This window comes from Beta vulgaris, chromosome 9 (genome assembly GCF_026745355.1).
Source record: "Beta vulgaris subsp. vulgaris cultivar EL10 chromosome 9, EL10.2, whole genome shotgun sequence".
Taxonomy (NCBI): Eukaryota; Viridiplantae; Streptophyta; class Magnoliopsida; order Caryophyllales; family Amaranthaceae; genus Beta; species Beta vulgaris.
Window position 1 is genome coordinate 29,615,618 of NC_079210.1, and position 23,928 is coordinate 29,639,545.

The 23,928-nt window shown below is 35.3% G+C and overlaps 1 protein-coding gene across 1 annotated transcript in view; it reads left to right on the top strand.

The window, feature by feature from the left end:
- Window positions 1–4,409, top strand: part of LOC130590198 (uncharacterized) — a 51,045-nt gene extending 46,636 nt beyond the window's left edge. The window contains exons 8-10 of the mRNA XM_057392230.1: window positions 1,078–1,677; window positions 1,761–3,094; window positions 4,215–4,409. Of these exons, the coding sequence (XP_057248213.1) occupies window positions 1,078–1,677; window positions 1,761–3,094; window positions 4,215–4,409 (2,129 nt within the window). The remainder of the gene's footprint in view (window positions 1–1,077; window positions 1,678–1,760; window positions 3,095–4,214) is intronic.
- Window positions 4,410–23,928: the final 19,519 nt, after the last annotated feature.

A 23,928-nucleotide genomic window follows, 5' to 3' on the forward strand; every position in this document is an offset into this window, starting at 1 on the left:
ATTTATGTTTTAGGATGGGGGGTCAAATGACCCCACTTAGATTTTAGGAAAAATTATATAGTGAACTAAATTTGGGGAAAAAAAAAGAAAGAAAAAAGATGAAACGTGAGTGGAAGGGATTCTGCAGAATTTCCTTTGCTTTCTTATCTAGTAGTTAGTTGACTAGTTCAATAAAACTACTTCCCATGTGCAGCTTTTTCATCTGTTTCTAGCGGAAAAATAGGTAAGCTAGTTAAAGTATCTCCCTATCCTACTTGGAAACAGTAATATAAAAATATCAAATACAGTAAATAAAATCAGTTTGCTTCAATTTTTACGGTACTATAAGCCTACCCTCTTTTCCACCGGAGAAAACAATTCATCTGTCGCATCACATAGTCGTCACAACATCACACTAGCAAATTACCATCATATATGTGTTTTTTGACAAAATTTTACTGGGCAAGCCGGGAAGTCAGATATATGGAGAACAATTATCCCAGATTCCAACAATTTCAATAGTCGGCTAATTCCACAGGATAAAAGGTAAAAAAACACTGTTTATTTTTTAAAAGATTATTTTTTCTTCTACAAATCTAAATCAATGATGAATATATTATAGAATTAACTTATTATGCTCTAGTTTCAATTCACAATTTAGATCCGTTTTTTATGTGGTGAGTTAGTGAGTATTTAATGTTTAGAGTAATTAAATATAGTCAACATTTGAAATTCTAAATTATTTATTCAAATTTAGATTTGTTTTTAATTGTATACAATTATTGTTAATGTAGAGGTCAAAACGTCCCCAGAATACGTTACTTAATTAATTAAAATCAAACAACTCAACTGAAGAAGAAACAAATCAAGATGTAGAGATAGAAAGTGAAGATGGGAATGATGCAAGTAGATTACCGCAAATATCTAAACAGCCCTCTAAGTATAAGCGTGTTGATTTGAGCAACCTCCCTGCTGATCCAGGCTTAAGGAACAAAATTACTGATTACCATATAAATGATCAGATTGAGATAAGGAAATATTATGTTTTACAATAACCTTTTCAACCTCGTAAACGTGATTTTCCTCAAAGAATCATAGGGGGATCGAAACGTCGTTTTAATCCAGATTGGTATGATACTTATGGTGATTGGTTGGAGTACAGTATTGTGAAAGACGCAGCTTACTGTCGATATTGTTATTTGTTTAAGTATGATGATTCTCAAAAAGGAGGAGGTGATGCTTTTGTTACTGTTGGGTGGTCATCTTGGAATAAAAAAGAAAGATTGGATATCCATGTGGGTGAATGTGGGAGTTCTCCTAATCAAGCATACACTATGTTTGAAACTTTAAAGAACGAAGTACAAATTGTCAAGGACATGTTCAATGTTTTTAGTGATAAGGAGAAGGAGGATTATCGCAATCGCTTAGAAGCTACAGTCGAATGTATAAAATGGCTTTTGCGAATGAATTTAGCCTTTAGAGGGCATAATGAGTCGACAAATTCAAAAAATCGGGGTAATTTCGTTGAACTTTTGAAATTTCTACCAAATAATAATGAAGATATTGATAAAGTTGTTCTTGAAAATGCTCCAAAAAATTTGCAATTAGTCTCCCCTGAGATTCAAAAAGATATTGTTCATGCTTGTTCTCGATTGACAGTGAAGGCCATTATGGAAGACCTTGGAGATGACATTTTTGGTATCTTAGTTGATGAATCACGTAATGTTTCAATTAAGGAGCTATAGTATTGCGTTATGTTGATCACAAGGGTATCGTGACAGAGAGATTTTTAGGTATTATACATGTACCCGATACCACAACTTTGACACTGAAGGCAGCCATTGATTTTATCTTGTCAGAAAATGGTTTGACTGTATCAAGAATCTATGGGCAAGGTTATGATGGAGCCAGTAATATGCAAGGCGAGTTTAATGGATTAAAAACATTGGTTTTAAAAGAAAATAAATCAGCATTTTCCATCCATTGTTTTGCACACCAACTCCAATTAACACTTGTGGCAGTGGCATCAAAACAAGGTGATATTGCTTCATTTTTTAGTCTACTATCACGATTGATGAATATTGTTGGAGCATCTTGTAGGCGTCATGATGTACTTCGTGCTAAAAGGGCAGATGAAGTCAAAGACGGCATATGTAGTGGTGCATTTCAAAGCGGAAGAGGTCTACATCAAGAAACAAGTCTACAAAGGCCTGCTGACACTCGATGGAGATCTCATTATAAAACTCTCAATAGTTTACTAGTCATGCTCTCTTCGTTAATAGATACCCTTGAGTATATTGACGAGGAAGGCATAGAGTCTGAACATAGGGGTGAAGCACGAATAATGAAGAAGTTGGTTGAATCTTTTGATTTTGTTTTCCCTTTACATCTCATGTTCCTGCTATTGGGAATTACAAATGATTTGTCTATGGCATTGCAGCGCAAAGACCAGGATATTCTAAATGCTATTGACCAAGTTAACATAACTAGGAAACGATTACAATCCATGAGAGATGATGGTTGGGGATCTCTATTAGATAAAGTTTCTTCATTTTGCGACACGCATGAAAATTCTGTTCCCAATATGAACGAAAGATTTACTTTGGAAGGTAAGTCCAAGCGTAAGGCACCAATGGTCTCAAATCTTCATCGTTATCGTGCTGAAATATTTTATGCAACTATTGACTTTCTTCTCCAAGAGATCAACAATAGGTTTGATGAGGAGACGACTGACATTCTTCTATGTGTGGCTTCTTTAAGTCCAATCAACTCATTTCAGGCTTTTGATACGCAAAAGTTGCTCAAGTTAGCTCTATTCTATCCAAGTGACTTTTCTACAGGTTATCTTGGACCACTTGAAAATCAACTTGGGAATTATATTGTTGATATGCGTTCTAAGAAAGAATTATGTGAGTTAAAAGGGATAGGTGAACTTTCTTCTAAGTTAATGGAAACGGGAAAACATGTTGTCTATCCAATGGTGTATTTTCTCTTAAAGCTAGCTCTAATCCTTCCAGTTGCTACATCAAGTGTTGAAAGGGCTTTTTCTTCCATGAATTATGTCAAGAACAAGTTGCGAAATCGAATGGGTGATCAATGGATGAATGATTGCTTGGTAACATTCATAGAAGATGAGATGTTTGATAGTGTCACAAATGAAAATATTATGCAGTATTTTCTGAAAATGAAACCTCGTCGAGGACAATTGTCAAAAAACAGAAACAAGTTAATATTTAAATATGTGTCAGTTTGGTTTAAACTTTAATAAATTGATTATTTTTCTTGTTATATATATTTATTTTTTCAGTCTATAAGTTTGACTTTTGACTTTGACTTTGACTTGAACCCACTTAATGTCAACTCTAGATCCGCCACTGGTAAAGTGTAACGTGGATAGTCATAGACTTTAGACTGGTGCACGTCTAGAGTTGGAGATTAGGAGTTGGAGTACATGGTGGTAGCCCATGGCTTTTTCTGGGAGATGGATTGATCACCATCCCTACTATTTTCAAAGGTTCCTCGATATTGCAGGTCATTCTAGAATACGAATTTGCGCCCGTATTTCATCTTCCTATGTGAAGGCAAGTTAGATAAGAAACCTCAACTCCAATAACTATTCTATTAAAGTGCTAAAAAGATGTTTAAAGTTTAGTTCAGCATAAGTTATCTGCAGAATGTTACGTTGTTATCCCTGCACGTAATTTATTAGTATCATGTTAGGAATGTTTATGTAATACTATGTAATACTCAGCTTTGATGATTATGTGCTTTGTTTGTGATTGTTGATCATGGTTTTGCCTTATTGATCTTGTGATGATCCATTTTGGTGAGCAGATTCTTTAGAGCATTGACATTTACAGTTTCACAGATGTTGCATCATTGGGAATCTGGAAATGGAGAGCTTGTGTAATTTATTAATATAATTACTACCTTAGTAGGAACATATTATAATAAGTTGGTTTGAAGTATACATTTATAGTGTGTTTGGTTTTAATTACTTATTTAGTTATTATATTAAAGTATAAAGTTTAGTTATATGTTTTCCGCTGCAAAATTCTGAATAAGCCGATACGTTATCATACGGGCGATAATGCTTTGACAATTCTCTATGTTTAATATTGGAAAGGTATTTCTGAAAAGAGCTAATTATCGGGGTGTTACATAAATACCCTCATAATGTAACTGAATTCAGGCCTATAACCTGCTGTAATACAATTTACAAAAGTATTACAAAGGTTATATGTGGGAGGCTGAGGAAGGTACTACCTGAGTTGATTATGGAGAATCAAAGTGGCTTTGTCTTTCGGAGATACATAGTCCATAATATTATGGTTTTGCAAGACCTTATCAAGCATTATGGAAGGAAGCAAGCTCAATCAAGCTGTATATTGACGATTGACTTACAGAAAGCCTATGATACAGTTAGCTGAGACTTCTTGAAGGAAATGCTAACTGCCTTAGGCTTCCCTGCATCATTCGTAAAACTGATATTGTCTTGTGTAACAACCCCAACATTTTTCATCGTGCGAAATGGAACCGTGAGAGGGTTTTTTAAATCATCAAGGGGCCTGAGTCAAGGTGACCCATTGTCACCCCTACTCTTTGTATTATGCATGGAGTATTTGCCAAGAATCTTGACAAAAATGAGTGAATTTGAGCAGTTCAAGTTTCACCCTAGGTGTAAGGAGATGAGACTGACACATCTCTGCTTTGCAGATGACCTCATACTATGTTGCAAGGGAGAATTTATTATTATCTATCTACTGCTAAGAGCCTTTAAACTATGTTCAAAGACTTCAGGTTTAAAGGCTAATGCACATAAATCTGCTATGTACACCTGTGGCATGGATCCTTCAGAGGAGCAAAGAGCAGCATATGTCAGGTTTTGCACAAAAGAATCTTTCATTCAAGTATCTGGGGGTGCCCATTAGTGCCAGGAGAATAACTGCAGCACAATGTGAGGTCTTATAGAGAAGATGATTGGGAAGATCAGGGTATGGTGCTCTAGGAATCTTTCATATACATCCAGGGTACAACTCATTAATTCAGTACTACTTAGCTTGCACATGTATTGGGCCCATGTCTTTCTATCACCAAAGAAAATTTTGCAAGAAATATGTAGCATTTACATATGCTTTTTGTGGAGTGGACAATATTATTGTCAATAGTCAGGCTCTGTTGCTTGGGATTCATTGTGTAGGCCAAAATCAGCAGGTGGTTTGGGTTTCAGAAATGTGATGTTCTGGAATGTAGCCTTCATAGGCAAGTATGTATGGGTTGTATCTACAAAGCAAGATAGTGTCTGGCTTAAATGGATACATTCAGTGTACTTGAAATATGGAAGTTGGTGGGACTATACACCTAATACAGGTGCTAGTTGGTACAGAAAGAAGGTATGCAATATTAAAGAATAAATCAAGCTGATATACACAGAATAGGAACTTAGGCAAATGACAACATACTTTGTCAAGGCAGTTTATGAGAAGCTTTGTGGAGAACTAGTTGGTGTTATATGGGATGGTGCTGTTTGGAATAGACTTGGGGTTCCTAAGCATCAATTCATAACATGGCTGGCTGTGCAAGAGAGATTACAGACAACAGTAAGATTGGCTAGGTGTGGAATTAGCTCAACTGATCAATGCCAGATATGTGCTAATGCAACTGAGCATCATCCACGTATATTTTTTGAATGTCCTTAAAGTAGAGCTTATCTGAAACAGATCATGATCTAGTTGGGTATATAATGTCCAAAAGAGGAATTGCAACAGATCATAAGAAGAGTGTAGCTGAGCAGGAGAACTAAATTTCAGAGAAGTATTATACTAGCTAGCCTAAGTGCTTTGACTTAGGTAATTTGGAGTTGTACGAACTCAGCATACTTGTATCAGTGTATACCAAGGATAGAAATTAGTGTTAATCAAGTTAAAAATCTCATTAGAACACGTGTAATGGTTGTATTACCTAAGAAAATCTCTAGGGCAGATTACAACTGGCTTGTGACTTTGTAAAACTTGTTCCTAGTGACCCTGCTGGTCAGTTTCTCCCCCCTTTAGATTAGGGAGTCCAACCTAGTTGGTTTCCCTTCCTTTTGGGAGGTATAGGTTGTAAATGTTGCTTCATTAATCCACTTACTTAATTCGAAAAAAAACATATATTGATGTTTGTGAAATTACTATATCTTTTTGCATATTAGCAAGGTCTTTATTCGATGCATAATTTCGTGTACTATAAGGTTTGTTATAATGTATATGAGTTCACTAATTAATTGAAGATAAGCAAAAATTTGAATATAATTTTTGAATAATGATAAATATAAAATGTAAAGATGTTAGATGAATCTGTTCTCTGTTTAAAATCCAAAAAAGAAAAGATCATTTCATCCCAACCGCCGATCAAAACAAACTTATTGCTTAAACTGTCCTCCTAGATAGAATCACACATTCATATAAGTATGTTATATATTATACTACAGTTCATGTAAATGACTACAATCAAAACATTAATTGAGTAAACAATAGTTGTATAATTAATATCCCAAGAAGTATAGTCTCATAAATAATAATTCACCATAGAGCAATATAACTAGCATAACTATTTACTAGTTAGCACTTCCGCTCATTACCTTGTAAAGATGCAACATATTTTTTCGAGAATATATATATATATATATATATATATATATATATATATATATAATATATATATATATATATATATATACATATATATATATATATATACATATATATATATATGATTGGTTTATCTATTTTATGATATGAATTTTTGTTACTTTCTAATTAATTTACTAATAAATGAGACAATGAGATGATTGACACGACGAAATATCGGTTAAATTTTAATAAACACTATAAATAATTATCATTACTATTCAAAAATGGGGTTATAGGGTATGAGATTTTCTTTGTATATCTACTAAAGGATTTTGAAAATGTGTTATTTGGGTGTGTTGATTTTTGACAGGGTTTTCCGCCACCGCTTTCGGTGTTCCCCGCTATCCTTGATAAACGACTGAAGATTTGCTAACGAGGTGTTGCTTTTGTTGTTGGAGGTGTTCTAATTTCGTTTATATGGTTGTTGTTATTTTCTTAGTTATTTACGGTGTATTTTTGATGTTTTTTTGTTTTTGCAATTGCATTGTTAGTTCCTACTCCCTCCGTTTCCTAAAGATCTTCCCACTTACTGTTCCTACAGATACCAAGGAAAATCAAGTTGTGTGGGGCATGGTGTGAGTAAAGTAGGAGAGAGAAAGGGATTAAGATAAATAAACAAATATAAAGGGGTTAAAGTAGGAGAGAGAAAGAGATTAAAATTGAATTAATAATGTAATGGTGGACCATATGATAGTGACATGAGAGGGTAAATAGGGAAATTTGTTTTGCCAAATAAGGAATAAAGCAAAAGAGGGAAGATCTTTTGGAAACACCCTTAAACGGAAAGAGGGAAGATCTTTAGAAAACGGAGGGAGTATATTCTTATTGAGATTTTCTTTGTATCTATCTCTTTGTTAATTTGTTTGTATTTTTTCTTTATTTTACTTTCGTTTGTTTTTTGTTGTTATTTTTATGTAATTTTGATTTTTATTTGATATTTAGTTAGTTAATTTAGATAATGTTTGCTGATAATTCAAGTAGTTATTTTGATTTGATTTATGTTCGCTGCTTAATAAAATAGTGAAACAAACTCACTCTGCCTCTCTTTCCTAATATATCAATAATTTATATTTTTATAAATGTACCAATTGGAACTTTTTAAATATCAAGTTATGAAAAAATATACCTCTAAATAGTACTACCTTATAAATAGTAAAGTCAATTTTAACTATATATGTTAGGAACTTTTCCGCTAGTGATTAATTTGACTTTTTTTTTTTTTGTGTCGGTTTCACTTTTTTTATCGTGTCGCTTATTCATAATGCCCTCATCTAACTTGCTTTCGAAAATTGGACAGGCGAGTGCTATTAAGAAATTTTTTTCAATTATTTAAATTTTTAATAAATGTATTAATTACAAAATTTTAAAAAAATATCATGTCGGAAAAAAAATAGTTCTAAATAGTACCAACTTTTAAATAGTTAAAATGGATGATATATATTATGTAAAATATAAAATTAACATATTTAAATAATTTTATAGATATAGAAAAATAATTGAATTTCAGTAATTTTGTTTGGTTTAGTAATAGAAATAGGTTGGTTTGAAAGATTAGATCAAATCAGTCGCATCTTTTTTTTTGGTAAAATATAAGTTATCATGCATTACCAAAAAGCAAGCAAAATCACCTCACAACCCTAGCTTACATCCTAGGCCACAAAACAAAATGGCAACGCAACAACACTACAACAACGTACAAGACCCAGCTAAACATCAGTCAGCGTTACTAACCAAGTGTTCAAACCACTCCATCTCCTAATTAGACCATTTTACGTTCAGGAATGATCTAACTCTAATACAAACCACACATTTAATTACCTTTAAAATACTACTAGGCTTAAGAACCTTGAACTACCAAAGAGTTGGATTCCTTACTTTCCAAACACAGTACATAGTAGCAGCCAAAAGCAGCATAGCAAATTTTATGTTTCCTCTTACTTCTATATTTATGCCCTCACTTCCTCCATCATGAGTAAATACATTGATCAGGGCACGTATTGATGCCTAGCCATCTCATAACACCACTCCACACAACCCGTGCTGACAAGCCAACTGAACAAGTGCTGACATTACTGAATCCCGTGGCAACACATACAACAAGCATGGTGTATCATTACACACTCCCACATCTGCCAATTTCTCCCTATTGCTCAATTTATTCAGAACTATAAGCCAAGAAACAGATGAGTGTTTAGGCACATTCAGATTATTCCACACTAAAAAATGTCATCTCACATTATCTTCCTCCTCCGTGAGCCATTTATACCCCTGCTGAATAGAGTGTGGTTTGCCATTATCTAGCACTGATCTTCATTTCTATATCATGCTTTATGCATCTCCTTTACTCTACAGATGTTCTTGAAGGATTTATGTCCTCGACTTAAATGCAATTACATACTAATGATATTATGGATCGTATTATGGAGATAATAAATTCGTTTTATTGGGTCGTCTATACGTCTTGCTAGAGAATGCTATAGAACTTCGAGTTAATAAATAATAAACCCGAAGCCTAATATAATGGATCATATGAGGTCACACATTAAACTTGGATCAACAAAAGAAGCGTAGAGCCCATAAGGGTGGCCGGCCAAGAGGAAAAAGGAGAGGATTATTGTTAACCTAAAATATATGTATATATTGGGTTAGGCAGTAAAGAAAATACATTAGATATCTCTTATTATCTTCTCTCTCCTATTTCTCTCAAAAAAGTCACGTAATATACTCCATAAACTTGAAGAAGTTTTGTTCATTTCCAACTCGCATTTGTGGAGTGTTATGAAAATAAATTAATGTAAAAGGTGTTTTATACTACCTCCGTTCTTTTTTAGTTGCAACGTTTGACAAATTGCACTATTCATGTTCTCTTATTTGGCCACATTTATTGATTTATATGTTAAACAAAATATAGTCATGTGGGGTCTTGTTTGATTCGTTTCGATGTAAGCTTTCATAATATCAAATTTTTATAATTTTTACTTACATACAATTAGAGATAAAACGATTTGAAATTGTACATTGGCAAGCGTGAAAGTCAAAACGTTGCAACTAAATAAAAACAGAGGTAGTATAAATTAGTGATTAATTTATATGAATAACCTGAAAATTAATTAAAATAGAGATTTTAAATTTAATTTTATGTATTAAGCATAAAAGAGTTTATGTTTAATTTGATCAAGATCACTAAATTAATTTTACAATAGGTTGTAATTCTAATTTCCTTCAAAGAAAATAAAAGAAAAGAAAAAAGAAAAATTGAAGGAGGAAGGAAAAGGTATAGGAGTATAGGTGGTTTTAAGTTATAAGTTTGTTACAAGTTAGTTAAGTTTGTTTTAACTACTTATTATCTCATTCTATATAAGCTGTTAACTCAGCTTCATTACAGTTTTGTAAGATCATAAACTGAGATATGAATAGAGCTTATTCCTCTCTCTAAATCTTTCCTTCTCTCTCTTATTTCATTACTGAAATTCTATATGGTATCAGAGCAAGGAATCTCTCACTGAGATTGAAATTTTTCTTTGAATCTTGATTCTGTTTGTAAGAGTTCTTCTACAATCTTGCAAACTGTGAAGTGATTGTGAAATTTCTTGCATCATTTGCGAAATTTCTTACAATTAAACCGAATCATATTAACATTTTCATAAAATCTTGAAAATGTCTGAAGAATCTGCAACGAATGGAGGTGTTTTGAGCAAAAATCAGCAATCAAATAATGGAGGTATATCTGATCCTTATTTCATTGCAACATCTGACAATCCTACTGCATCACTCGTTTCTACTGTATTTTCTGGAACAAATTTTGTTAGATGGAGTAGAAATGCGAAACGAGGTTTAATTGCCAAAAATAAAGAAGGTTTTATCAATGGTGAGATTGTAAAACCTGATGTAGTAAGCAAGGATTATCAGAAATGGAAACGTGCAGATTTTATGGTGGTAAGCTGGATATTGAGTTCTATGAGCTCAGAATTAGCTGATGATTTTGGATGTATTGAATCTGCTGTAGATCTATGGAAAGAATTAAACGAAAGGTTTGGTTAAACTAATGGACCATTAGTTTACCAATTAAAGAAGGAGATAGACAATTTGAGACAAGAAAATATGACTATAGTATCATATTATGGAAAATTAAAGAAACTGTGGGATGAGATGCAATGCTTGCGAGTTTTTCCTTCTTGTTCTTGTGGTGTTTTGAAGAATTGTAGTTGTAATTTCCTCAAGAAGGTTGCTGAATTTGAAGATGCAGATAAAATGATGAAGTTCTTGCTTGGATTAAACAGTGGATTTGATAATACAGTAACAAATGTGTTATCTATGGATCCGTTACCAAGCATAAATAGAGTGTTTTCAATTGCTCAGCAAATTGAAAAACAGAAGGAAGTTAGTGGTGTTGTTGTTGAAAGCAATGCTTTAGCAGCACAGGTTTACAGAAATAATCCAAGGAATAATCAAGGAAGAAGAGATTGGAGAGATGAGAAAAAGGACAAGATGAGTAAACAGTGTAATCACTGTAAAGGTAAAGGACATACCATTGATCAATGTTTCAAGATCATTGGTTATCCTGAATGGTACAATGCCATTAAAGCTGCAAAGGAAGGTCATACTGCTGCTGTTGGGAGTAACAGTAAACTAGTGGCCAATGTTCATACTGAAAACAAGTATTATACTGATGATCCTCTTGATGATTCCACTGGAGACACTAGCCTGAATACAGACATGTTGAATGCAATATGTCAAGAAGTTATGAGAGCTATGAAAGGGAAACAAACACAATCTGGTGGTGATATCAAGATCAGTCATTCTTTAGCCAATTTTGCAGGTATTATGTCATATTCCTTTAACTGTCATATGAATAAATTTAATGAAGATTGTTTATGGATAATAGATTCTGGTGCGTGTGATCATATGACATATAATGAGAGTTGGTTAATGAATAAAAGAAGACTTAATATGCCTATGAAGGTGGGATTACCTGATGGAAGATGGAAGAGTGTGGAGATTATTGGTGATGTGAACTTGAGTGATACATTGGTGTTAAAAGATGTTATGTTGGTTAAGGATTTCAAGCACAATCTATTATCTATTGGTAGATTGATTGAACAAAATAACATTTCAGTGCAATTTACAAGTACTGGCTGTTATTTCCAGGACCTCAATAAGTCAGTTGTTCTTGGTGCTGGTACAAGAGAACATGGTTTATATTACTTTGATAGATGCAAGAGTCTGAAGATTGCTCAAAGACAGATGCAAGGTGACACTGTTGTCTGTAATACAGTGGTAAAAGATGTATATAGTGATGGTAGACATGATGATGTAGCTTGTCTGTTACCTAATAAAACTGCTACTAGTATAGCTCAGAATAAGAATGGAAGTAGACATACATTGGATGTGATGCATGCTAGGCTTGGTCATGCCTCTCTTTCAAAAATGCAACATATTCCTGACTGTGAATGTAATGGTTTACATGAATACAATTGTGGAGTTTGCTTCAATTCAAAACAACATAAATTTCCATTTCCTATTAGTGTTAATAGGGCTGATAGTTGTTTTGATTTGATCCACATAGATCTATGGGGTCCATATAGAATAAGAGCTTTAAATGGTGCCTCTTATTTCTTAACATTGCTTGATGATCATAGTAGGGTCACATGGACTTTTTTTATTACACAACAAGATGCAAGTTGAGAGAACTGTGACTTATTTCTTGGATATGGTACATACTCAATTCAATAAGCTGGTCAAATGTATAAGATCAAATAATGGGACTGAATTGATTAAAGAAGCTTGTACAGACATGTTTGCTAGCAGGGGTATATGACATCAGAAAAATGTTCCATATGTTCCACAACAGAATCGCAGGGTGGAAAGGAGACATAGGTACTTGCTTGAAATAGCTTGAGCATTGAGATTTCATGCTTCATTGCCTAAGAAGTTCTAGGGTGATTGCATTTTGACAGCCACTCACTTGATAAACAAACTTCCTACTAAAGTTCTGAAGTGGAAGTCACCATATGAGGTATTGTTTCAAAAACTTCCTTCTTATTCTGAATTAAGAGTATTTGGCTCTCTTTGTTTTGCCTATAATATGCAACTCAAGAGAGACAAATTTGATTCTAGAGCAAGAAGATGCATCTTTATTGGTTATCCTTGTGGACAAAAGGCTTTTAAATTATATGATCTTGATTCTCACACAACTTTCATTTCCAGAGATGTAATCTTATTTGAATCAATATTTCCTTACAAAATTGCTAACATTTGTAATCCTGATTCTTCTATCCATACTAAACCCATGATTCACTTTGATGATGAATCTGAACCTTCTACATCTCAAGTGAAAAACACAACTGATTCTCAATTTCTTAATCTCTTATCTCCTTCTCCTTCCACTTCTAATTCTCTTACTCACATTTCAAATACTTCTCTATCTACTAATTCTGACAATTCTGTTTCTATGTTACCTAATTCTGCAAGTACTGAACCTACTGTTCCCATTACTGCTTCAGATTCAGTTATTGTTTTTCATTCTCCTATTAAATCTTCTTTTCCTTCTCATATAAGAAAATCTTATAGAATAATAAAACCTTCTACTGTTCTCAATGACTTTGTTGGTGGTTATATACCACACACAAATAAATCTTCTTCTGAAAACAATTCTCTTTCATTTGTTGTTAAGTCAGCTCAGATTGTGGAACCTAAAACCTATAATCAAGCTAAAAATGATCCTAATTGGATTATAGCTATGGATAAAGAACTTCTTGCTCTTGAGAGCAATAACACTTGGGAACTTACACCTTTGCCTGCTGGAAAAAGAGCCATAGGCTCCAAATGGGTTTTTAAAACTAAGTTACATCCAGATGGTACCATTGATAGACATAAGGCAAGGTTGGTTGTTATTGGCTATCAACAAATAGAGGGGCAAGACTTCAATCAAACTTTTTCTCCTGTTGCAAAATTGGCAACAGTTAGAACAGTGATTTCTCTTGCAGCTGTTAGGCAGTGGCCTATTTGCCAACTAGATGTGAATAATGCATTTTTCCATGGGTTTCTAGATGAAGAAGTTTATATGTTCCCTCCTGTTGGCTATAAGAAAGCAAAATCAGATGAAGTTTGTAGACTCAAGAGGTCAATTTATGGCTTGAAACAAGCTTCAAGGAAATGGAACAAAGAGCTTAGTAAGTTTCTGAAGAATTTGGCTTTTGTTCAATCAAAGCAAGATTACTCTCTTTATACTAGGAGTAAAGATGGTGAATTCTTAGTTCTACTGGTATATGTTGATGATATTTTAATCACTGGTACTTCTTCTTCTCAAATAACAGTAGTGAAGCAAGCTTTGGATCAAGCTTTCACTATCAAGGACATTGGTGACCTTACTTACTTCCTTGGCATTGAAATTTGTAGAACTGATAAAGGTATTTTCCTTTCTCAAAGGAAATATATTAAGGACATTCTTGAAGATGTTGAGATGCAAGATTGTACTTCTGCTCCTGCTCCTTTGTCTTGTGGCTTGAAATTATCAACTGATGTGGGTGAATTGTTAACTGAACCTGATGTTTATAGGAGGCTAGTAGGAAGATTACTTTACTTGGGTATTACTAGGCCAGACCTGTCTTACTCTGTACAACATCTGAGCCAATTTATGAATTCTCCAAGGGTTCCACATCTCAAAGCAGCATTACATTTGGTTAAGTACTTAAAGGGTACTCTTGATACTGGTTTATGGTATAATTCAGATACTGATTTTACAATCACAGCATATAGTGATTCTGACTGGAGTTCGTGCCAATTCAGTAGTAGATCATTGAGCTCTTATGCAGTTTTCATTGGCACCAATCTCATTTCATGGAAAACCAAGAAGCAATCAAGTGTTAGCAAATCTTCAGCTGAAGCTGAATACAGAAGCTTATCTGCCACTGCCAGTGAACTTGTTTGGCTCCAAGGTCTCTTAGAAGATCTTCAAGTCTCAATCTCTCTACCTATCACTCTCTATTGTGATAATACTTCTGCTCAACACCTTGCTCATAACCCTATGTTTCATGAGAAAACTAAGCACATAAAAAGGGATATGCATTACATCAGAGAGCAGGTAGAAGAAGGTTTTATACAAACTGCTCATGTCTCTAGTGCTAATCAGTTAGCAGATTTGTTAACAAAACCACTTGCATTTACTCAACACCAGCTGCTATCTGCCAAGCTTGGACTCATTTCTAAGGTCCAGCTTGAAGGGGGAGTATAGGAGTATAGGTGGTTTTAAGTTATAAGTTTGTTACAAGTTAGTTAAGTTTGTTATAACTACTTGTTATCTCATTCTATATAAGTTGTTAACTCAGCTTCATTACAGTTTTGTAAGATCATAAACTGAGATATGAATAGAGCTTATTCCTTTCTCTAAATTTTTCCTTCTCTTTCTTATTTCATTACTGAAATTCTATAAATGGAGTAGCCACGGGTGACTGCTCCGGAGCTCGGTGGTCTGCCGGCGTGAAGCCGGGGAGGGAGTCGCAGACTGCTGGCGAGCAGTCCAGTCATTGAAGGGAGGTGGTGGCAGCAGCCATGCGCAACGCACGTTTGATGTTTGGAGTAGTGCTGCCGGTGATAAACGCTGGTGTCGGCTCGCGAAAGAAAGGGCCGGCGAGTTGCCGGTGTGGTGGCCTGAATGGGTCGCCGGAATTTCGGTGTTATGGTTTTCGGGCAAGGCAACGTGAATCAGCCTTGTGCTGCTGTTGATTCCCACGTTTTCGAATTTCTAAAAAAAAAAATCGTTTTTTTTACAGAAAACGTGACTTGATATCTGCCGTGAATTTTGGGGCAGATGCTGATCCTTTTATTTTTTGGAAATTTTTTTTTAAAAACAGATTTTGAGAAATATAAGTAAATTTCAATTAAGTTAATGACTTGGTCATAAATTTCAATCCATAATCTGATTTTTTGATCTAATTAAAATTAGTTAGGCTAGTTTAAAAGGATAGAATCTTTAGGTGATTAGATTAGATATTACTTAAATTCTTTATCTTCTTTCTTTAATTTAGAATATTTGATATTTTAATTGTTGGCAAGTATAATATGTGATATTATTATGTGGCTTTTATATTATGATATAATTGCTACGTATGACTAGTATGGCCCAAATTAAGATAGAAAATACGATCTGCGTATCGTGATGTATTCTTGTAATTTTAAATACGATCTGCGGACCGTTAAGTATTTTTGTAATTTATTTAATTTAGTTATTATTTAAATTATTTTGATACTTATGTAATCCAAAGAAGAGTCCATCAAGAGAAGGCCCGTGGCTAAGGTGGATGGAGATCCATGAAGAGTCCAACACTAGTGGAAAAATGAAGAAGGGCTGCGCTAAAAAAGGCATGTAGGGCTGCGCTTTTTGACAGCAGCCCTTTCAGTAGCAGCCCTTCACTTTTTAAGTAGGGCTGCGCTAGAAAAGCGCAGCCCTTAAGCTAGAAGGGCTGCGCTAGTTAGGAAAAAGCGCAGCCCTTCTAGCCCAGAAGGGCTGCGCTAGTTAGGAAAAAGCGCAGCCCTTCTGGGCTAGAAGGGCTGCGCGCTTTTTCCTAACTAGCGCAGCCCTTCCTACCAAAAAAAAAAAAAAAAAAAAAAATAAAATTTTTTTTTTGTCATTTTTTTACTCATAATCTCACATTTTCTGAAATTAAACAGAAGAGAAGAGAAACGAAACGAAAATACTAAACCCAAAACAATAAAAAGAATGAAACGAAAATGAAAAAAAAGGAACAAAAACTAATATACAAAGAAAAGTATACAATAAGTATACAAGAAGTATACAAGAACATTAATCAAAATAAACAAAGAGAAGTATACAAGAATAACATTAATCAAAATAAACAAAGAGAAGTATACAAGAATAACATTAATCAAAATAAACAAAGAGAAGTATACAAGAATAACATTCAAAACAAAGAGAAGTATACAAGAACATTAATCAAAACAAAGAGAAGTATACAAGCAAGAACATCATTCAAAACAAAGAGAAGTATACAAGAACATTAATCAAAATATATAAACAAAGAGAAGTATACAAGAACATTATAGATCTGAAAAAATACAAGAACTACAACCTAATAATGTTTAAATACATAAAACAAAACCCAAATACATAATTTAAAGGAAAAAAAATTTCGGAAAAACTTAAAATGGCTATTTGGAGGCTTAAACGAACTCGGATGGCTTAAAAAGCCTAAACGTCACGGCATAGCGGTGAGTTTGACTCGTTGGCTCGTTCTGCTTCCGAAAAGGTATCACAATAGGCAATCGGACACCGTCGTCATGTTTAGTGCAAATCGGAAAAACTTAAAATGGGTTTTTGAGACAAATGTTTATGGGAGTTTTTGAGAGAGAAGAGAGGGTGAGAGATAAGGAGGAAAGGAATAATGAGGGACGTGAGAGAGGAGAGAGAATGAGGGATAATATATTTGACGAATCCCCGCTCAATATTTCAAAGCGCGCGATTCCGAAATTTCAAAATTTTTCAAGAAGGGCTGCGCTTTTTTAAAAAAGCGCAGCCCTACTAAGCAGAAGTGCTGCGCTTTTTAAAAAAGCGCAGCCCTTCACTTAGTAGGGCTGCGCTTTTCAAAAAGGCGCAGCCCTTCTTACCTACAGAAGGGCTGCGCTTTTTTGAAAAAGCGCAGCCCTACTAGTGAAGGGCTGCGCCTTTTTTAAAAAGCGCAGCCCTTCTTCTTAGTAGGGCTGCGCTTTTTTAAAAAAGCGCAGCCCTTCACTAGTAGGGCTGCGCTTTTACGAAAAGCGCAACCCTTCCTGCGCAGCCCTTTATGTTTTTTCCCCTAGTGCAAGAAGGAGCCATTGATGCTTAGTTCTTAGGATTAGGGGCCATACTAGATCATTTTATTTTTCGCATTTTAATATTATTTAAAAAGCTTATAAGTTTATTGTATGTTGGTTGTTGATGCGCTAGAGTTCACTAATCCATATGCGCCTTTTTGAAAAGCGCAACCCTTCCTGCGTAGCCCTTTATGTTTTTTCCCCTAGTGCAAGAAGGAGCCATTGATGCTTAGTTCTTAGGATTAGGGGCCATACTAGATCATTTTATTTTTCGCATTTTAATATTATTTAAAAAGCTTATAAGTTTATTGTATGTTGGTTGTTGATGCGCTAGAGTTCACTAATCCATAACAACATAATAAACTTAGGCCCCGTAAATATTAAGGTTTTCTTTTTCAAAGATAATGTACTTATAAAACCCTTAATTAATAGTAATAGGTCATGCCTGCGCAGGGTGTTATCATTAATTTTGGGATATAAGGTAAAATTGCAAATTTTATAACTTAGTTTGGTTGTCCTTATTATCAAAAGCGTTTTGAATTTTGAAGCAAGAGATAGTTAAGCAGTTTATCCATCTAAACAAGAGTTATAAATTGTTATAATTAGTAAAAGAGTTTACTTACCTTGATAATGTAACGTTAAGATAAGGCCTCCGTCTACTTAATGTTCGCTGTTGATGGATCTTGTAAATCACTTATCATAGGGGACTTTAATTTTGAATAGGTGGTCAACCTAGAAACCTTTTACATGTTTTAGGTTGCTTTATAAACAAAAATTGAACTTTGCTTATTTTTTGTCTGTAGATATCATGTCTAATAAAACAACAACAACTCCGGTTTCAACATTCGTCCTTTTCTGGAAAAGGACAGACTGAATGGTGAAAATTTCCTTAATTGGGAAAGGACCTTAAGACTCGTCTGAGGTTTGAGGGTCGAGAGGACTCTTAGATACCCCCTTCCTGTTAACTGATAATAACTGAAGCGAACGTCGTGCAAAACAGGCTAGTGATAAGTCTATACCAATCACTTTTTTGATGGTAGCAGCCATGGAGCCGAACCTCCAAAAGAGGTTCGAAACCAAGGATGCCTACACGATCATGCAAGAGCTGCGGGCCTGTTTAAAACTCAGGCCGAGTTGAGCGGTATAGACAAATAGGGAGATCTTGAATGTCACTTGAAGTCGGGTCAAGCTGTTAGCCCTCGTGTCTTCTAAATGATGGGTCTTTTCGAAAACATGGAACGACTTGGATTCCCTTATAGGGTTGAGTTGGCTACTGACATTATTCTCCACTCACTACCTGAAAGTTTTAATCAGTTCAGAATGACCTACAATATGAATGAGTCTGAAAAGACTTTGCAAGAGCTGCATGGATTGTTGGTCAATGCTGAAAGGAACATCCCTAAGGTTGAACCAAAGAAAGAGGTTCTGTTGGTTCAAAAGGGAAAGGGTTTCAAAAAGAAATGGGAGGAAAGAAGGACAAAGGCAAGCAAGTTGCCACTGTCGCTGAAAAACCTAAGCCAACCGCCAAGCCAAGAGTCGCTGCGGAAAGCAAGTGCTTCCACTGTCACAAGATGGACACTGGAAGAGGAACTGCCCGATATACTTGGAGGAAATAGAAGTCTGGGGCTCTACTTCAGGTATATATGTTATAGAAATCAATTTGACTTCTACTTCTTTATGGGTATTTGATACCGGTTGTGGTTCTCACATAGTTAATGATGTGCAGGGACTAAAAAGAAGTAGGAAGCTGGCAAAAGGCGAGGTAGAGCTACGCGTTGGAAATGGAGCACGAGTTGCTGCACTTGCCTGGGAGCTATAGTCTACACTTGCCATCTGGGCTTATTTTAGAATTAAATAATTGTTATTTTTCCTAATAACTAAGAACATAATTTCGGTTTCAGTTTTGGATTCTGAAGGTTTTTTTTGAAATAAAGAACAATGTTGTTCCATTTCTTACAATAATATGTTCTATGCCAGAGCTAATTTGATAAATGGTTATATGTGCTTGATAATCATTACAAGTCTATAACATAGATAGCAAGAAAAAAAATCAAATGATTCTAACCTAACCTATATTTGGCATTGCCGAATGGGTCATATAAACCAAAAGCGCATTCACAAGTTACAAAAGGAGGTATAATTCCATCATTTGATTTCGAATCATTTGATGTATGTGAATCATGCTTAATGGGAAATGACAAAATCACCTTTACTGGAAAAGGTGAAAGGGCCAGCGATCTTTTAGGACTCATACATACAGATGTATGTGGTCCTATGAGCACAAAGGCAAGGGGAGGGTTTAATTACTTCATCACCTTCACTGATGATTTGAGTAGATATGGCTATATTACTTGATGAAACATAAGTCGGAATCTTTTGATAGATTCAAAGAGTTCCAAAATGAAGTACAAATCAACTTGGTAAGACAATAAAAGCACTAGATCCGATCGTGGTGGTGAATATTTGAGCCAAGAGTTTGATGATCATCTAAAGGATTGTGGAATTCTTTCACAATTAACTCCACCAGGAACACGCAGTTGAATGGTGTATCTGAAAGGAGGAATCGAACCTTTTCTAGATATGGTTCGATCTATGATGAGTCTTGCTGATCTTCCGATTTCTTTTTGGGGATACGCTCTCGAAACTGCTGCACACACACTAAATAGGAGCCCGTCAAAGGCTGTAGAAAAGACTCCATATGAGTTATGGAATGGAAAACCTCCAAACTTGTCTTTTCTTAAAATCTGGGGATGCGAGGTCTATGTAAAGCGGTTACTATCAGACAAACTCGCACCCAAGTCAGATAAATGTCTCTTTGTGGGATACCCAAAGAGACAAGGGTTATTACATCTATAACCGTCAAGAGAACAAAGTGTTTTTGCTCGTGATGGTGTCTTTCTTGAAAAGGAATTTGTTTCTAGAAAGACAAGTGGGAGTAAAATAACACTCGAAGAAATTCGAGATGAGCAACAACTGGACGTGGCTCACACCATGTCAGAGACGGCCCAACAAGACGAAAGTCATATTCAACGCGTGAACCTCCTAGCGTCCCACTTGAACTTGATTCAAGCAAAAATCTTACAACTGCTGAAGAGAACTTTTCTCTTGATGCTCAGTCTAGTAAACCAAGGATTCCAAACAAAAGGTTGGTTGATTTCCTAATGACTGAAAATTCTGAAATTATGATTTTGGAAAATTCAGAACCTACTACCTACAAACAAGCTTTGACGAGCCCAGACTCTGAGAAATGGCTTGAGGCCATGAAATCCGAGTTAGACTCCATGTCTGAGAATAAAGTTTGGACACTGTTGACTTGCCTGTGGGGTTAACCCTATTGGATGCAAGTGGGTGTTCAAATTGAAAACAGACAAAGATGGAAATGTCTATGTCTACAAAGCAAGACTGGTTGCAAAAGGATTCAGACAAGTTCATGGTATAGACTATGATGAGACCTTTTCTCAGTAGCAATGCTTAAATCAATTCGGATACTTTTAGCGATTGCTGCATTTTCGATTACGAAATTTGGCAGATGGATGTCAAAACCGCATTCTTGAATGGGTTCTTGAATGAGGATGTGTACATGACACAACCTGAAGGTTTTGAAGATCCAGAAAATCCTAAAAGGGTTTGCAAGCTTCAGAGATCCATTTATGGATTGAAGCAGGCATCTCGGAGCTGGAATCTTCGGTTTGATGAGGCAATCAAACAATTTGGTTTCATCAAAAGCGAAGAAGAATCTTGTGTTTACAAGAAGTTTAGTGGGAGCAGCTTAGTCTTCTTGGTTCTGTATGTAGATGACATACTAATCATGGGAAATGACATACCAATGCTTGAGTCAGTCAAGGAATGGTTAAAAAGTTGTTTCTCTATGAAGGACCTTGGAGAAGCTGAGTACATACTGGGAATCAAAATCCATAGAGATAGGTCTCGAAGGATGATTGGGCTAAGTCAAGAAACTTATATTGATAAGGTTCTTACAAGGTTCAACATGGAAAACTCGAAGAGAGGTTTCGTTCCCATGTCACATGGCATATCGCTTAGCAAGAGTCAGTGCCCGACTGAGCCTGATGAGTTAAAGCGAATGAGTAGCATTCCTTATGCTTCGGCTATAGGTCTATCATGTATGCCATGATAAGTACTCGAAGCAAAGCCTTGAGCATGTGTAGCAGGTTTCAAGCAATTCCAGGAGAAGCACAGTGGACTACAGCTAAGAGCATCCTTAAGTACTTGAAGAGGACTAAAGGCATGTTCTTAGTATATGGGGGACAAAGTGAGTTGGTTGTTGAAGGTTACACGGATGCAAGCTTCCAAACCGACAAAGATGATACCGCTCTCAGTCAGGGTATGTCTTTCGTTAATGGAGGAGCAGTGAGCTGGAAGAGCTCAAAGCAAAGCACTGTAGAGACTCTAACAGAATCAGAATATTTAGCAGACAGTTGAAGCAGCTAAGGAAGCAGTTTGGATAAAGAAGTTCTTGACAGAGCTGGATATCGTACCTAGTATTCTGGAAGGAATTGAGTTGTTTTGTGACAATAATGGTGCTATTGCACAAGCAAAAGAACCAAGGTCACATAACAAGTCCAAACATGTGATGAGGAAATTTCACCTTATTCGAGAGATAGTTGACAGGAAGGATGTCAGAATTTGCAAAGTTCATACGGATGAGAACGTGGCTGATCCGCTAACTAAACCACTACCTCAATCCAGGCTTGAAGCAAATGTTAGAATGGCTTTAGATTGTACTAGGTTCAGAGAAACTTATTACAATGTAAAGACATGGTTTTTGCAATTTATGTTTGTAAGAATAAATTTTATCTTATTTAATTATTGGTTTGGTATTAAATAAAATGTCCAAAATATATCTTGAATTCTATTGTTTTGTCAAATATGTGATTTGATGAATGAAACACCATAAGTGGACAAATTCATAGAATATTAAAGTTCCTAATCTAAGTCATTAAACTGGACATAAATGACTTGTTAAAAGGGATTAGCATATAAGATTTATTGATAGCATCGTTTCATGGGTTGTCGGAACATGGAGATGTTTAATCAATCATATGGATATGCATAATTGATACATAGTCGAACTAGACCTACTTATAATTTTATAACTTCCAAATTATATTAGTATATTCCGAAGACATGAGTGGAACATTACTTAGCCTAATGATTGGTACAACTTTGATACCGTCAAACGTCATGCCGTAAAAGGGGATTATAAAGGCAGCATTCGGGTTTTGCTAAAAGTTGAGTGGGAGTATTGGTTATAACAAGATTGAAAAGGTTCTCCTATATGAGATAGGATAGGTGTCTTGGCCCCTTGAAGAGCGAAAATTGAAAAATGCATGGCCGTGCTCAAATGGATCATTCCAATTACTAATTGAAAAATGCATGACAAGTGGGAGATTGAAGGATTTATATCCTCGACTTAAATGCAATTACTAATGATATTATGGATCGTATTATGGAGATAATATATTCGTTTTATTGGGTCGTCTATACGTCTTGCTAGAGAATGCTATAGAACTTCGGGTTAGTAAATAATAAACCTGAAGCTTAATATAATGGATCCTATGAGGTCACACATTAAACTTGGATCAACAAAAGAAGCGTAGAGCCCATAAGGGCCCTAGGGGTGGCCGACCAAGAGGAAAAAGGAGAGGATTATTGTTAACCTAAAATATATTTATATATTGGGTTAGGCAGTAAAGAAAATACATTAGATATCTCTTATTATTTTCTCTCTCCAATTTCTCTCAAAAGTCACGTAATATACTCCATAAACTTGAAGAAGTTTTGTTCCTTTCCGACTAGCATTGTGGAGTAGTGTTGATCCGGGTTGGTGGACCAAGTAGAGGAATCACATCTGAGGTTCTTTATCCAGGTTATTCAAGCTTTGTGGAATTCACGCTACAAAGGTTAATTCTAAACTTATAATATGTGATCCCTGATTGTATGTGCATGTGATCCTGCTTTAAGTGCTTATGAATTAGATTCATGAAATTCCGCTCATAGTACTTATTGAATCCTATAGTTCTTCCACCCCCAACTGGCATTTACAGGAGCGTGATAGTCCTACTAGATAGTGTTTTAACATATACTGTTTGCACCCATTTTATCCATATTAAATCAGCCTTCGTTGCTATCTGCCACACATACACCCCAATTGCAGCCATATTCCAAGAGTAACAATCTCTGATCCCAAGACCACCTCGATCTATTCTTAGGAAGACATACTTGTCTCCATGCCACATGAGGAGGCTTAGAAGTGTACACTTTCCCGGTTTCCCCTCCCATAAGAAATCGTCTTTTATTTGACTTAATCAGGTTATGTTCTTGGATTACCATGAGTTTCGGGTTGGGTACCATGAGGTTATGTTCTTGGATTACCGTATTCAATTGATAATGAGTTTGAATACATGTCGGTGTGGTTAGATCAGAATATAATTTCGTCGGGTGTCGA